Source organism: Myotis daubentonii, chromosome 16 (assembly GCF_963259705.1).
Source record: "Myotis daubentonii chromosome 16, mMyoDau2.1, whole genome shotgun sequence".
Taxonomy (NCBI): domain Eukaryota; kingdom Metazoa; phylum Chordata; class Mammalia; order Chiroptera; family Vespertilionidae; genus Myotis; species Myotis daubentonii.
This window is the reverse complement of record NC_081855.1, coordinates 12,784,029-12,799,968: the sequence shown is the minus strand read 5'-3', so window position 1 is coordinate 12,799,968 and position 15,940 is coordinate 12,784,029. Positions and strand designations below refer to the sequence as shown.

The following is a 15,940-nucleotide window of genomic DNA, read 5'->3' as shown; positions in this document are numbered from 1 at the left end:
CAAAGATGGATCTATTTTCCCCCAGAAAAACGTGTGGCATGAAATCATAAGCACACACATGTAGCACACACCACTTGTCTGGAAGAAGGACACGTTGAAACATCTCCCAGGATCGAGCACACCAGGTCAGAACTCGGCACATTTCTGTGGCCGCTGACTAGAGCCAGCCCCCCACCTCACCAGGCCGAGAGCCCGGGTTCGTCGGCCTGTATCGTCCCAGGTAGCAGAAGGTGGGGCCACTGGGGCCAGAACACCCACCCTACACAGGGAGTCCAACACACTGCACAAGTGCACATCGTGCCGTCACAGCACACACCGATGCACACACTACATGCACACACACACCACGCACACACAGAACAGCGCAGCCTGGGCCTGGCTTCCCGCAGAGACGGGCCTTCCCTTGGCTAGATGGCGGGTTGGCCTCGGCCTCTGCTCCGTGCTGCCGGTGGAAGTCTAGTCCAGTGTGATGGGTCTGGAGATTTAAATGTTGTGGGAGCAGCCGTCTGGCGGTTTGGCTTGGTTTGGGCTATGAATCATGTTGAAGGTACAGCTGCTGTCCTCTGCCGGAGGCTTGTAAAAAAGAAGGGAATTCTTCCTTGAAAGATGAGTGAGCACCACTCCCCACTGGTGGTTCCTGGTGCGAGATGTGTTCTCAGTGAGCCCTGAGGGGAGGGAGCACAGGCCCACTGCTTTGGGGGCTCAGGGCCGCACCCCTGGAGCTCCTGGTCACCCTAAGTTGTCCAGGGGGGCCGCTCCTCCCAACACATCAGCCTGCCAACTTCTGGGGCCGCCCAAGAAAGGACCCAGGTGGTCTGCTCACCTCCTGAGAGGACAGAATGAGGGATTTGGGGGAAAGTGGGCCACAGGAGGCAGTGAGGGACAGGACAGGCGGTGCCCACAGCCACGCGGGAAGCGTAGGACCCCTCCCACTGCACCAGCTGCAGGGCTGCTGCCTCTAGACTAAGCGAGGCCCACCCCGTGCCTTTCTGTTCAGTGTTCTCCGGCTGCGTTGTTCTGTCCCGCCTGTACAGGCCGGGGGCCGAGGGAGGAGCTGGACTGATGGGGTGTGGCCACCTGGCCGGTACTGGGCACCGTGTTGTGTTGCGTTCTTGTTCCGTCCTGTTTATTCCTCTCTCCGATCCTGTCGTTGTCCTTGCAGCCGTGTGACATGGGTGCCGCAGTGTTGGATACATGTGAGGGGAGTTCAGGGTAAGCGGCCCCAGCCCTCCGCTCCGCACTGCATGTAGCTGGGCCCTGCATGGCCGCTCCCTCGGTGCCTTCCCCAGCGCAGCAGGAGCTTTCTGGGGTCCCTGGCCATGTTGGGGTCTCTTTCTTGTCCTCAGGAGCTGGGGACCAAGCCAGGCAGAGGCCGAGCTCGTCTGCTCACCTTCTGTCACCAGCCACCTAGTCCAGCACCCCTCCTCTCCCTGAGGTTGAGCTGACGGGGGTCAGGCCGCCCTTCCCAGGCCGGACCTGCGGAGACTTCTCTGCCCAGCGTCCGGGGCAGTTCCTCACTACACCTTGGTTTAGGGACCTGTCCACGAAGGGCCCGCTCAGGCCGCGGGCATAGCCCCTGCAGCCTGGACCTGTCTTGGGGAGGGCGCCCTGGGACCTGCACTCTCAGACTGAAGTCCACGCACCTCCTCCAGGATGAGGATGAGGCTGAGGCTGAGGCTGGCGGATCCTGGAGAAGCCATAGCATTAGAGTGCGTCCTGAGCTCATCTCCCCAGCTCGATAAATGCTGGGGAACATTTACCCAGGTCTGCCTGGTCTCCTCCTATAAAGAGCAGGTGCTCTAAAGTGAAACCAAGGCAAGAACATGAACGAAGCCAGAAGGAATGAGGTATTCCTACCTCAGTAAGAAGGTGTGGCCAGAGCCAATCCGGGGGCCCTCCAGGGGTGCCCCATGAGAGCTGCCGAGACCAGGCCAGCAGGGCTCACAGGCCTCCTAATAGGAAACCAGCTCCGTCAACCCCCAGCACCGTCAGCAAGTCCCCCTCAGGGTCTCCAGGGAGCAGCCAGGGTGCGCTGAGCGGCTCACTCCAGCGCCAGTTCTGGGCCGGGCGCTCTTCGCCTGCTGTCCAGACTGTCACACGACCCCCCGCCACCCTGGGCTGTTCCCATTTGACTGCCTGGCACAGGGGAGGTGAGAAACCTGTGCAGGGTCATGTGCCGCCTGGTGGTACAGATGGGTGGGCCCCAAGCCAGCAGCAGCCTCCCACGAGGCACCCAGGGGTGGCCCAGCGGGGGGCAGGCAGAGCTGAGCTCAGCCCTCACCTCTGCCCGAGGCCTCCAGTGAGGACAGGCTGCAGTGGCTCCCTGATGAGTGCTTGGGAGGCGGGAGTGGACCTGGGTTCCAGAGCTTCCATGTTTGTACAGTGTCTCTTAGGACCGTGTCCAGATGTCTGTCTGTCTACTTGGTATGGCATTCTTTGGGCTGAATGTTTGTTTTACCAAAAAAAGCAAAATAAGAAACCAACAAAACCCCACCTCCCAGTTCCTGCCCAAAGGCTGCTCCCTCCCAGGTAGCTTCCTCGCTGCCCGGGCCCAGGTGGAAGGCAAGGCGAGGTGAGGCAGAGCTGAGCAGGTGGGCGGGTGACATGGCTGAGGGTGAGGGCCCCGGCCTGGAGCCCTGCAGCCCGGGGTGAGCAGGTGGGGTTCCCAGTGAGCCCTACAGCCTGGGGTGAGCAGGTGGGGCTCCCAGTGAGCCCTGTAGCCTGGGGTGAGCAGATGGGGTTCCCAGGGCAGCGCAGCCCCCGCCCACACGGGGCCCCGCCTATGCAGAGCTGCTGGACCCTCTCAACTCTGCAGCTCACAAGGGCCCAGACCCACAGGCACTGAGCCCTTCACCTCAGGTCCCTCTTCCGGATCCTCTCCCAGGAACAGGCCTTTAGTGCCCCGGGGCAGCTGCGCCTCGAGGTGAGCGGCTCCAAGGGCTGAGAGATGGGGTTTTCCTACAGTTGGGGAGCAAACAGTTTGCTGCAACTTCGGCCCAGCTCCTGGGACCCCTCTGCCGGGCCCTTCAGCCATCGAGGTATACTTACTGTTCACAGCCTTGGGGTGCTTGCACTGTCTCAGGATCCCCCACTTGCTGGGAAAACGGGGTTTTTCCACTGCCTCACACCCTGTCCCTGCAGGCGTTAGGAACTAAATGCAACCCTGAAATCCCAGGAGGCCGCCAGTGGGACCGGCCCGGAGGCAGTGTGTGCGGGAGCAGCGGGAGCTGCTAGCAGTGCTGAGGGCCACCCGGCGGGCAGGTCTGCGCTGGCCCACAGGCTTGCTTGGTAGAAGCGAAGCTGCCCAACCCTAATGCGACGCTGCGATAAAATGCTTCAAGTGGCCCCCTACAGGCTGGCCCTCCGTGGCCCACCCGCTCGCTTCCTAATGCTGACTAGCTGCCTGCCCCTGGCGTCCGGTCTCCTTAGCCGCAGCCCCTTTCCACTCACCTCTCTCTGCCAACTTCCAGATCTCGCTCACTTCGACGTCCCCTCCATCCACGTGGAGCTCGGGCCGGCACTCCGCCTGAGTCCCCTGGAGCACAAGCTGCGGCCCTCGGTGACTGAGAAGAGGGACTCGGAGGAGGACTCAGAGAGCACCGCCCTTTGACACGCGTGTACATACGTGGGCCCAGACCAGCATATGGCAGGGCGCCCTGGGCCCAAGTTCCCCGTGGCTCCCGCTGTCACTGCCACGCACAGCCGGAGCTCTGCAGAGAGCGGTCGGTCACCCCCGGCCTGAGTGGCAAATGTCGGTGGTGCAGATTTTGTTCGTTCCCCTCGGGTGGTGACGTGGGCCTTTTGTTTGATCTTTGCCTTTGACTTTGTGCCTATTTGACCTACTTTCAGCCTCCATGCCAAGCAGCAGCCCTCTCCAAGGGCTCCTGGCAGTCCTCTGCAGGGGGGTGGGGGAGGGCCAGGTGCTGGGCGAGACCTGGGCTGCGCCTGTACTGACAGCACGAGTCCTCAGTGTCAGCTGAGGGGTGTCGGCTGGACGGCCACAGAAGGGGACGGAGAGCAAGCCCTTCACTGACAGGGACCAGGCCGGATTCTCGAGTCCCGGGCGCTGACTTACGCTGCACAGGGAGGCTCCCCTCCTTGGTGGGCTCTAAGTAAACGCTGAACACATTTGTTTTACTTCCCAAGTTTTATTTTCCACACCGTGTTACCGAAAGCTCCTGTTTCTACCTTCCCGTTTCACACTTCCAAATTTAAAAATGACCTTGATGTCTAGAGGGCCTAAAGACACCTCCCCATGCCCCCCCCAAACATCAAATGATCTGACAGCATTCTACACCTCCAGCTCTCAGGGGCACCAGCTCACAGGTGCGGGGTCGGGACCAGGAGCCTCTCCTGGAGGGCACTTGTGAATAGCAATAACTGTACCCAGAGCCCGAGCATAGCGTGAGACCGGCCTGGGAGACACCAGGCCAGCGCCAACCCCCAGCGTCAGGCTCTCTCCCCTTCTCACGAGACCCCACCCCCTCTCGGGGGCAGGCGGGAGCACTGGGAGCCCACACCCTCTGGGACTGAGAGACATCTGGGTCGTGCATGCACAGCCACACTTTACAATTTTACCCTTTTAAGGCAGATATGACATACCTATACATGATATATTTGTATATATGAAATTTCTCTATATTTGTTTAATTTGAGCCATTCAATCTAAGCCAGTGTACAGGTGTACGATGCGAAGTTTAAGTGCGTATTCCTTCTCCCAGCACAGTGTAAAACAGCCCTCCTCTGACCATGGGGTTGGCAGACGGGATGCTACCAGCTTTGCTCACTTCCTGGCAAGGGCGGTTCGGTACCCAATTTGCAATGGAGCCCGGGGGCTGAAAGCACCTTTAAATACATGTACAAATAGTTGTCAAAAGTAATCTTATTAAAATAGATTTATTATCCCTGAGCACGGCCTTTCGTTGTTTAAGTTACGAAGCATGTGGGGACATGGGACTCAGTGACAGGTGCTGCCTGGGGAGGTGCTGCCAAGGCCTCCGCCTGCCTCCCTCTCATCACCGGAGTTTTTAAAGCATTTCTGTCTTCTCCTCGGTAGGAGAATATACAAATAAATACTGGACTTAGCTTTAAAAACTCTCTGTCTTCAGGTACTAACCTCAGTGCTGTTCAAGCTCTTAAGGGGGCAGGGGAGCCAGCCTGACATGCTACTTCGTAATACGCTGAAGGGCAACGAGGGATTCTCGTTCTCACTGCGCCAGGGAAAGCCGACTACTGTCTCGCCGCTCCCAGCACTGCGGGAGGCTGTGTTCCGGAGGCACCGCGTGGGCCCAGCCATTCGACTGGTGCATGAAACCAGGCCCCGTTGGCAGCCTGCACAGCCGACTCGGCAGAACCCTGCCACTGTGTGCCTCCCGGGACAGGCGTGGTCCTCCCGCCCCAGAGCTGGCCTCCGGGACACGCTGGGGCCTGCGCAGGCGGCACCGCCTGGGAGGCCCCTGCGGAGGCGGCACCAGGACCAGGCAAAGCACTTGTTCCGCAGGAATCTTTATTGAGTTCTGGGCTCTGGAAACACTACTCCTTGAGCCTGGAGCCTTGGGCACTGAGACGTCACATCCACGACCCGTGTTCCCTGACGGCCTGTCTCTGGTGTGCGGAGGGCACGGCTTGGCGGGAACAGGCCTGGTATGCGTTCTTCTACGTGACTTAAGTCACTGGCACCGAATTCCGTTTTCTTTCCTCGCAGCCTCCTGTCCATGGCTCCGCCAGGCACATTCGTGCCATGTCCAGCACGCAGTCCTCACCTGGAGCCCAAGCCAAGGCACAGCTCCCACTGCCGTTCCTGTGTAACGCCCGTTCCACAGTGCCCTCGGCTCCCACCAGGCAGAGGGCACACTCGGGACCCTGTGTGGGGTGGGGCGTGAGCCTTCCAAGGTCAGGGCCACTCCTGGCCTTCATTCTGCCCTGACCTTCCTCTGTGGGCTGGCAGGCCCCTCTGTATGGGCCCGTTTCCGCGGGGGCTCACTGTCCTCAGCTCCGCCCACCTGCGCCTGGGAGAGCAGGGCCGCCCGCACCAGCCGCAGCTCCCGCTTCTCCCGGCGCTCCTCCATCTCCTCAAGGTCGTCAGCAAACAGAGCTTTCAGCGGGGCCATCAGCCTGGGCACCGTGGAGAGGTCTCCGAGCCGCACCTGGAGGGCAGGACGGGAAGACATGCCTCAGTGAGGAAGGCGCGTGACCATCCAGCAGGCACACATCCCCTCACCAACCCTGCAGCCACAGACCACAGCTGGAAAAAGAAGGAAAACACAGAGCAGGCAGCAGGAGACTAAAGAAAGGGCAGAGACGCCCCACAGCGGCTGAGGGCGGCCAGGGGAAGGGGCCTCAGAAGACTAGGCTGCCAGACTCTGAAAATCAGGCTTCTCAGAAACAAGCCTGGCCCCTGCCCGAGCCGGCCTGGCTCCCCAGTCCCAAGAGGAGAGGCCGTCTCCAGGCTCCGAGGCTGTGGTGATGGTGGGAGCAGACGAGCCCCCGAGGCTCTGTCATTTCCAGTCACCAGCGCTGAACGGGCCGGCGGAAGGTTGGGCGGCCTTCAAACCCGGTGCTGGTCCTGAGGGGTGATGGGCAGGTCCTCTCACCGCTGGCCCGACCATCCCTCCCATCCCTCCCATAGCGTCCATGTGGCGCAGTCTCTGCCCGGCCCCACTGGCGCAGCCCACACCACACGCACACCTTCATGTGGTCAAAGGCAATGCCGACTTTCTCGTTGAAGTCCGGGCTGAAGAGGGGGATCTTGGCGTAGCGCTGGCTGAAGTGGTTCAGCATGATGAACCCGGCGTTCATGCGCATCCCCACGCCGATCGCCTGCGAGGTGGTGCTGCAAACAGGGTTGGAGGGTCGCATCCGGCTGATGCGCCCCCTTGGGCCTGCCCCTGCCCCCCAACCCGCCATATTCCCTGACGTGGCTCACAGTTGATTCCAGCCTGTTTCTAGCTCTTTCTAAAGCTGGGCTGCCTCAGAGCCTTGCCTAGAGCTCTGCAGAGATAAAGCTGAAGGGCCCAAAGCCAACCACTTCCCCGTCACAGCCCACAGCCCCTGGTGGGACGCAGGCAGGTCTTTCTCAGCAGGGCTGCCGTGAGGCTGCGCAGTCACGGAGGGGAGAGAAAAGGAGGGAGTAGGTGACAGGCCGAAGCATTCGCAGCTACCTGTGTGTCTTTTCCACAGCTTCCACCTCCAGACCATCTTCCAGCGTGGCCTCGTGAATCAGGAGGGTGGCATCTTTCCCTAGAGCAGTGATGGCGAACCTTTGAACTCGGCGTGTCAGCATTTTGAAAAACCCCAACTTAACTCTGGTGCCGTCACATAAAGAAATTTTTTGATATTTGCAACCATAGTAAAACAAAGACTTATATTTTTGATATTTATTTTATATATTTAAATGCCATTTAACAAAAATCAACCCCCAAAAAATGAGTTCGCGTGTCACCTCTGACACGCGTGTCATAGGTTCGCCATCACTGCCCTAAAGGAAGCATGGGCGTGGGGCAGGGTCCTGTGCTGGACAAGCACCCGGCCCTGGATTCCTGCCCACACTCCATCCCCTGACCCTGTGCCCTGTGTGGATGCTAGGACGATCACCAAGCTGTTAGCTGCCTCTACTCACCCATCTGGACCAGAGCCTCGCAGGGCATGGTGTCCCCTGAGTAGACCAGCTTCCAGCCGGACGTATGGACCAGCGCACAGCCATAGGCATGCTTGCAATGCCGGACCTGGCAGACCTGAAACTGGAGGGCAGGGCATGGCTCCAGCGGTGCCCCCCATCGCCAGACGCCCCCCACCCCCTGCGGCCGCCCCATACCTCCTCCAGATCACAGCCTCTCAGCAGTGAGCCAATCCAGCTCTCAAGTGTGGGGCTGGAGACCTCGGCTCCTTTCTGAAGGCATTTGGCAGGGATCACACTGTGAGAAAGAAAACATTAAAACAAATTTAACTTGAATCAAAGTTTAAGAATTTGGGAAACCCCACAATCATTATAAAGAAACACAATTTAAATCGCAGTCAGTGAGACTGAGAAAGGTCGTCAATTAGAACAAACCAAACCCCAGGCCACTGAGAAACCTACCGGGTGAGCTGCCCACAGCGAAGGCATTGCAGGCCCTGCCCAAGCGGCCATGGCTGGGCCCAGGCAGACAGACTCCTTCCCACGAGGTGGGGATAGGGCCAACTCCCACCCACCATGCATCCCCTGGCGGGGCAGTCTCTGAGCTCACAACTCGGGCACGTGGCCCTGCAACTGTTTTACCAAGAGGTGTTGGCAAAAGTCTAGAAACTAGAACGTAGCTGAAATGAGGCTGGGAGGAAACGCAGCCAAGAAGACAGACATCTAAGTGAAGCCAGCTAGTGGTTTTGCCCTGAGTCAAAGCTTTCTCCCTGCTTCTGCCACTGGGCCACGTCAGGGGAAGGTTGCGGGGGTATCCTGACCTGCGACAGCCTCAGGGCGGGCTGCGGGGAGCTCACCTGACGTGGTGCAGGAGCGGCTGGCACTGGTTGTGGTACTGCTGGAGCCAGGCCCGGAGCTGGGTTGGGGCAACCACCAGCAAAGGGTGGAAGGGCTTTCCCAGCGATGCCTGGAACAACAAAGTCAGAGCTGAACCAAAGGCAGGCATCGCAGGAGGCCTGGGTGTAACCCCGCAAACCCAAAGTGGCCGTAGGTCAAGCGTCGCACTCACCAAAGCGCGTTCTCTCTGCAGCAAGATATTTAACAAACCCTGGAAGGGGAAAGGAGATGAAGGTGAGACGAGACACCAGCAGCCTTGGCCCGGGTTGGGGTCCTCCCCTCATCTTGCAGGAGCCCCTCGCCCTCTATTGGCCACCAGCCTCTAACACTGCTGTCGCTGGGAGCCAGCACATGCTGACCCAAGAGAGAGCATTGGCTGGAGACACAGCTGCCCCAGGAGGCCAAGCCCTGCCCCTCTGGCTGCAGTTTCCTCTGCAGGCATGTGGGAAGGCAGACCCCTACTGGAACATGACAGCAGGCAAACAGAAAGACCAGCATCCTTACGGGCAGAATTACTGAGCTGGGTTCTGTGAACGACCGTTACCTTGCAAGAGGCGAAGAGCCAGGGCGGTGGGCAAGTTTGGGATGGAGGAGAGCAAGGCCACAGCTGCCTCAGGTGGGGCCCCGGGGTCCTGCCCAGCACTCACCGTGTGGTGATCCGCGTGCAGGTGGGACACGAACACAGCAGCAAGGCTGCCCAAGACCCTGTCCACGTCATCGCCGTAGTGACGACACAGCTGCCCAAACGTACCTTCCCCACAGTCCAGCAGCAGGGACTTGTCAGAGCTACAGAGAAAGAAGCGAGACGTTCATGGCTGAGAAGAGGCCTCTCATGGCTCAGAGGCCTGTGACCTCAGAGAAGAGCCAAGCAGCAAATGCACTGTATCTCCCATAACCTTGCGTCTGCTTCTCTGAGGACCTTGTACAAACAGTAACGCAACTGTAATGTCCATCCTCCTTATACGGAACTATCCACAGAAGCCTGGAGCCCTTTAATGAATGTAGCAAGTGTCCTAGCCAGATAGCTCAGTGGATTGGAGCGTCGTCCTGTGAATCAAAGGTTGTGGGTTGAATCCCTAGTTGGGGTGCATACAGGAGGCATCCAATCAATGTTTCTCTTTCACATCACCGTTTCTCCCCTCTCTCTCTCTCTCTCTCTCTCTCTCTCTCTCTCTCTCTCTCTCAATTCAATAAACATATTCTCGGGTGAGGATTACTAGTAAAGAATAAAGAATATAGAAAGTAGGATTAAAAATGGCAGCAGAGTAAGTGGATCCTGTATGGACATGCTCCCAGGAACAAGCTGGAATTACAACTAAAATTCAGAAAAAATTCCTGAATAGTCAATGGAAAACTCACAAGACAGAACCCTGATACCCAAGGACTGAAAGTGGAGACCACATAGAGACTGGTAGGAGGCGGAGGTGCAAAAGGGCTGGCCAGGCGCCCACAGACAGCAACTGGAGTCCTGGAGAGATATCTCAGCTGTGGGGGCTGCCACTGAGAACTCGGGGATCTAATCCCTGAGGCGGGCACCCCAGCAGAGAGCACCAGAACTGAGGAGGGTACCCACATAACACTGTAAAATGTAGTGGGGTGCTGTCTGCCAGGGAGTGGCAGCTGAAAATTCAGGCATCTTCTTAAAGGGCCAGCACACAAAATTCCCTATGGAGCCACCCACCTTGTGCTCTGGCAGAGGGAGGATGAAGTGGACTGGAGCTGTGAGAGCAGAACCCAGGACTAGGGACTTGGGGGATAGAGCTCAGAAGGCAGACACCCCAAGTTTCCTGGGCTGAGCCATTCCTTCACACAGCAGAGGACAGCTTTCCCACAAAGACATCTGCCTTGCCATGTTGACACACCCTATTAGAAAACACCTTGTCCTGTGGCCATGTAAGAGATTAAAAGTAACAATTAGCCTCCAGGCAAAAGCAACTGCCAACTCTGGCCACACCTGAGGATGATTGCCTGGGGGCAGTTCAAGGTGGAATCCTATCAGTCTGTAGACAGAGGTGATCTCTGGAGGCTTTGAGTCTTTGCCTGATCTAATTAGTCAGAAACAGCCTTTAACACTGTCCTGCACTAGAGATTGAGAGGTGTAGAGCAGTGGTTCTCAACCTTGCCTGCATATTAGAATCACCTGGGAGTCTTTTTAAAATCCTGATTTCTGGGCCTCATCCTCCGGAAATTCTGTTTCTTTGTTACTAATGTTGTGGCCCCACCCCATAACAAAGAAACAGAATTTCTGGAGGATGAGGCCCAGAAATCAGGATTTTAAAAAGATTCCCAGGTGATTCTAATGTGCAGCCAAGGTTGAGAACCACTGGTGTAGAGGATGTACTTAAAACAGTCACAAACAGACAACCAAAATGAGGAAACAAAGAAACCACCCCCAAATGAAAGAACTAGAGAATTCTCCAGAAAAAGGGATAAGTGAAGCAGACATAAGAAATTTATCTAAGACAGAGTTCAGAGTAATGATGGTAAAGGTGCACGACAGCATGAAAAAAGATATAGTAACTATGCAAAAAAAAACCAGTCTGAGATAAAGAATGACATAACACAAATAAAGAACACAATGGAAGGAATACATAGCAGATTAGGGGAAGCTGAGGATCAGGTCAGTGAATTAGAAGAGAGGGTTGAAAATATCACTCAATTAGAGACCCAAAAAGAAAAAACAACAATTAAAAATCAGGAGGACAGCTTAACGGAGCTGGGGAACAACGTGAAACGTAACAATATTAGAATAGCAGGTGTGCCAGAAGAGGCAGAAAGGGAAATAGGGATAAAGAAGGTATTTGAAGAAATAATGGCAGAAAACTTCCCTAACCTGGTAAAGGAAAAAGTCACACAAGTTCAGGAGGCACAGAGAACCCCCAGCAAGAAGAATCCGAACAGGCCCATGCCCAGACACATCATAATTAAAATGCAAAAAATTAAAGACAAAGAGAGAATCTAAAAGGCAGCACGAGAAAAGAAGCTGTTATTTACAAAGGAGCTCCCAGAAGGCTGACACCTGATTTCTCATCAGAAACTCTACAGACCAGAAAGGAATGGCATGAAGTACTCAAGGTAATGGAAAGCAAGCATCTGAAACCAAGATTACTATATTCAGCAAGGCTATCATTCAAAATAGACAGTCAAATAAAGAGCTTCCCAAACAAAAGGAGGCTAAAGGAGTACATCATCAACAAGCCAGCATTACAAGAAATGCTAAAGGGACTGCTGTAATGAGAAGAAGGAACAGAGAGAGAAACCTAAGCATACAGAATTAAAATGGCAATAAATAAGTACCTATCAATAATAACCCTAACATAGGATTAAATGCTCCAATCCAAAAGGCATGCGATAGCTGAATGGATAAAAAAACATGACCCAACTATATTCTGTCTACAAGAGACCCACCTCAAAGCAAAAGGCACACAGAGGATGAGAGTGAAGGGATGGGAAAAAATTTTCCATGTAAATGAAAAAGAAAAAAAAGCTAAAGTAGCAATATTCATATCCAACGAAATAGACTTCAAAATGAAGGCCATAACAAGAGACAACAAAGCTCACTACATAATACTAAAGGGAACAATCCAACAAGAGGATATAACCCTGGTAAACATATATGCACCCAATATAGGAGCACCTAAATATATTAAAATATTTCTAGAGGACTTTAAGGGAGAGATCGACAACAACAGCATATTGCACAGAACTAGAACAAACTCTCCAAAAATTCACCTGGAATAAAAAAAGACCCCAAATAGCCACAGCAGTCCTGAGAGAGAAGAACAAAGTTGGAGGGATTACAATACCAGATATCAAGCTATATTACAAAGCCACTGTTCTCAAAACTGCCTGATACTGGCATAGGAACAGACATATAGACCAATGGAACAGAATAGAGAACCCAGAAATCGACCCAAGCCATTATGCTCAATTAATATTTAACAAAGGAGAACCAAGATGGCGGCGATATAGGCAGATGTGTCCCAGGTCGTGTCCTGGAGCAAATGGAGCGAGCAGCTGAAGCTAGTAACACTCACACCGAATTGGCGAAATTGCTCAGCTGGTGAGAGGGTTTGCAGCCGGGAAGAGCAGAACTCCCCTGGAAAGGTAAAAAAAAAACCAGGGATTTGGGCAGGAAAGTTTGCCAGACCTCTGAGCCCAGAGAGTCGGAGGGAGACCGCGTGGCAGACAGCCGCGTCCCCTGGGACAGGCACAGCCCCTGACGGGGGAAAGGAGAACCGTGGGATTCCTGGCGCCGCCAGGGAAATTGAGAGCTGGGTTCTGTGATCACGGAGGACTGAGCCTAAAGGGGGCAGCCTGAAGAGCTGACCTGACCATGCAGTCCCGGTAAGAGAAGAAGCTTACAGAAACCAAGCCTTCCCCGTTTCCGCGGCCGGCATTTGTTTGTTTGTTTTCACTGAATCCTGTTCATGGGACATTTCGGATACAGACACTCACCTGTGCTGAAGAGAGGGAGAGTGTGCTGAGGAGTGGAATCTGGGGAGAGACTGGGGAAAGAGGGGGAGCCGGGAGAGGTGGTAGTGAATTGAGTGCTGAGACACCCCTGAGCCCAGGACTGGGGCAGCCACCCTCTCCTAAGAGTGAGTCTCCTCCCCCCAGCCCCCAGGCAAGGAGCACAGCCACACCCAGATTCCACCCTGTACGAGATCAAGGATTAAGATAATCTGATCAGTCCCTGGGAGTTAAGGTCTGGCCTATAGGGGGATTTTCAATCCCAGCAACAACATAGCGCCGGTAACTAACTATTACGCAGTCAGATCTGGGCAGTGAACTTCCACTGGACAGAGAGGCCCTATAGCCTCAGAGGCCAACCCCAGAACACTGCCACCCAGAGGCTGACCCACAAACTGACTCTTTGCTAAACACAAAATAAGGCAGTCTGGGAAATAAATGCGGCATGCTTTAAAATAAGGACTGTGGTTTACAACACAGAGGAACAGTATATCGCAGGGAAACTCAACACTCTCCTGAATACCTGGAAGGTCTAAGGCGAGCCACACTGAAGAATAGAAGAAACGAAGGACCTTCACTACTGCAATTTTTTTTCTTTTTTCACTTTTTAACTAAGAAACCAATTTTTTTTCATTCTTTTTTTTCTGTTCTTTTTTTTTTTCTCTTTCTTTTCTTCTTTTTCCATCACCTGATTTTACCCTTTTAATTACTACCTTCTTATTTTTAACCAGTATTATTACTGCTACCATTTTACCATTTTTTAAAGTGCCATTTTATTTTTTCTTTATTTTATTTTGGGATTAGTGTTCACCATTCTATTTTCATCGTTATATTATTGGTTGTTTCTAGTTTGCATTCATATCCAGGGAGCTGTTGCTGGAATTTGTTGGGATTAATGGCTGTTCTATAGGAGTATTCTCCTCATATAAAAAGTCTCTTCCCTCTTCCACTTCATTCTCTCTTTTCGCTCTTTTTTTTTTTTTCTTTTCTTTTCTCGCTTTTATTTTCCCCCTTCCTTTTTCCCAATTCCATTTTTGCACTCCCTTTTTTTGGTCCCTACTTTTCTTTTCCTTTTTCTCTTTTATCTTTTTCTCTTCCTTCTTCCTTATCCCCTAATTCTCTTAATTCAGGTGGTCACCTTTAATTGGGGTTATTAATATCGTGAATATATTTGTGTATAGTGCCTGGTACGTGGTGCCTTGTTGTGTTGTATTTTGTGCCTTTAAATCAATGCAGCAGATCCAAGCAACAGCAACCTCCTGAGCACGACATCCTCTGCTGAGGAACAGCAGCTGTACGTGAAACCTCGTCCCACCAGCCAGAAGAGCCACCACAGCTGTGAACAGCACCCACCAGAGGAGCTGCTGACAACTGAAGAGCAGCTGCTACCGCAACCGCCCGAATAGCAACCACAGACCAAGGAGTCACTGCTACCAAGGGAGCAACCACTGAACAACTCAACGTCTAGATATGTCAGTGAGATCAAACATGGGTAGACAAAGAAACCCCCAAAGGAAAGAGAAGGAGGACTCTCCAGAAAAGCAGCTAAGTAATACTGAGGCATGCAACATGACAGATAAAGAATTCAGAATAAGGATCCTAGAGTGCATAAACCGGATGGAGGAAAAAATCGACAACCTCTGCAAGAAGCAAGAAGAAACAGATGAAAAAATCGATAACATATGGAAGAAGCTAGAAGAAACAGATGAAAAAATCGATAACATATGGAAGAAGCTAGAAGAAACAGATGAAAAAATCAACAACCTAAGTAAGACCCAAGAAGAAATGAAGAGTGATATAGCTGCAATGAAAAACTCCATTGAAAGTATCAACAGTAGACTAGGAGAAGCGGAGGACCGAATTAGTGAATTAGAAGACAAGGAAGCAAAACACACCCAAAATGTACTGCAATTGGAGAAAAAAATTAAAAGACAGGAGGAGAGCCTAAGGGAGCTTTGGGACAACATGAAACGAAACAACATACGAATAATAGGAGTACCAGAACAACAGAAGGATGAACAAGGATTAGAAAACCTACTCGAAGAAATAATATCAGAAAACTTTCCTGATGTGGGGAAGAAAAAAGTCACACAAGCCCAGAGAGTCCCAAACAAGTGAACCCGAAAAGACCCACACCAAGACACATCATAATCACCATGGCAAATGTTCAGGACAAAGAGAGAATCTTACAGGCTGCAAGAGAGAGACGGAAAGTTACATACAAGGGATCTCCCATTAGATTGTCAAATGACTTCTCAACAGAAACACATCAGGCCAGAAAAGAATGGACTGAAATTTACAAAGTGATGCAAAGCAAAGGACTGAATCCAAGAATACTCTATCCAGCAAGGCTATCATTCAAACTTGAAGGGGAAATAAGAAGCTTCACAGACAAAAAAAGGCTAAGGGAGTTTGTCACCACCAAGCCAGCAATGCAAGGAATGCTAAAGGGACTGGTATAAAAATAAGAAATAAAAAGCTCAGAAAGAAAACAGCCACACAAAAAAAGAAATGGCTACAAACAAGTACCTTTCAATAATAACTTTAAACGTAAACGGACTAAATGCTCCAACCAAAAGACATCGAGTGGCTGAATGGATAAAAAAACATGACCCATACATCTGCTGTCTACAAGAAACCCACCTCATTAGAACGGACTCACACAGACTGAAAGTGAAAGGATGGAAAAATATCTTTCAGGCAAATGGAAAGGAAAAGAAAGCTGGGGTAGCAATACTTATATCGGACAAAATAGACCTCAAAGTGAAGGCCTTAACAAGAGATAAGGAAGGCCACTTCATAATACTAAAGGGATCAATACAACAAGAAGATATAACCCTGGTAAACATATATGCACCCAATGTAGGAGCACCCAAATTCATAAAAAAACTCCTGGAAAATATCAAAGGAGAGATCGACAACAATACAATCATAGTAGGGGACTTTAATACACCA

General features: G+C 52.8%; 2 protein-coding genes across 5 annotated transcripts in view; one reads left to right on the top strand and one right to left on the bottom strand.

The window, feature by feature from the left end:
• ARHGAP44 (Rho GTPase activating protein 44) overlaps positions 1 to 4,909 on the top strand; it is a 188,658-nt gene extending 183,749 nt beyond the window's left edge. For 3 of the 4 annotated variants that reach the window (XM_059668580.1, XM_059668579.1, XM_059668578.1), the window contains one exon: positions 3,471 to 4,909. In XM_059668580.1, coding sequence (XP_059524563.1) covers positions 3,471 to 3,610 — 140 coding nt within the window. In that variant the 3' untranslated portion in view covers positions 3,611 to 4,909. Of the gene's footprint in view, positions 1 to 1,162; positions 1,213 to 3,470 lie in introns of all 4 variants that reach the window. The other variant, XM_059668581.1, reaches the window with a different exon arrangement.
• The window catches only part of ELAC2 (elaC ribonuclease Z 2), a 33,926-nt gene continuing 22,866 nt past the window's right edge, over positions 4,881 to 15,940 (bottom strand). Inside the window, exons 17-24 of the mRNA XM_059668577.1 lie at positions 9,160 to 9,298; positions 8,685 to 8,723; positions 8,473 to 8,582; positions 7,814 to 7,913; positions 7,619 to 7,739; positions 7,161 to 7,239; positions 6,688 to 6,832; positions 4,881 to 6,146 (exon numbers count right to left, since the gene is read on the bottom strand). Of these exons, the coding sequence (XP_059524560.1) occupies positions 5,913 to 6,146; positions 6,688 to 6,832; positions 7,161 to 7,239; positions 7,619 to 7,739; positions 7,814 to 7,913; positions 8,473 to 8,582; positions 8,685 to 8,723; positions 9,160 to 9,298 (967 nt within the window). The 3' untranslated portion in view covers positions 4,881 to 5,912. The remainder of the gene's footprint in view (positions 6,147 to 6,687; positions 6,833 to 7,160; positions 7,240 to 7,618; positions 7,740 to 7,813; positions 7,914 to 8,472; positions 8,583 to 8,684; positions 8,724 to 9,159; positions 9,299 to 15,940) is intronic.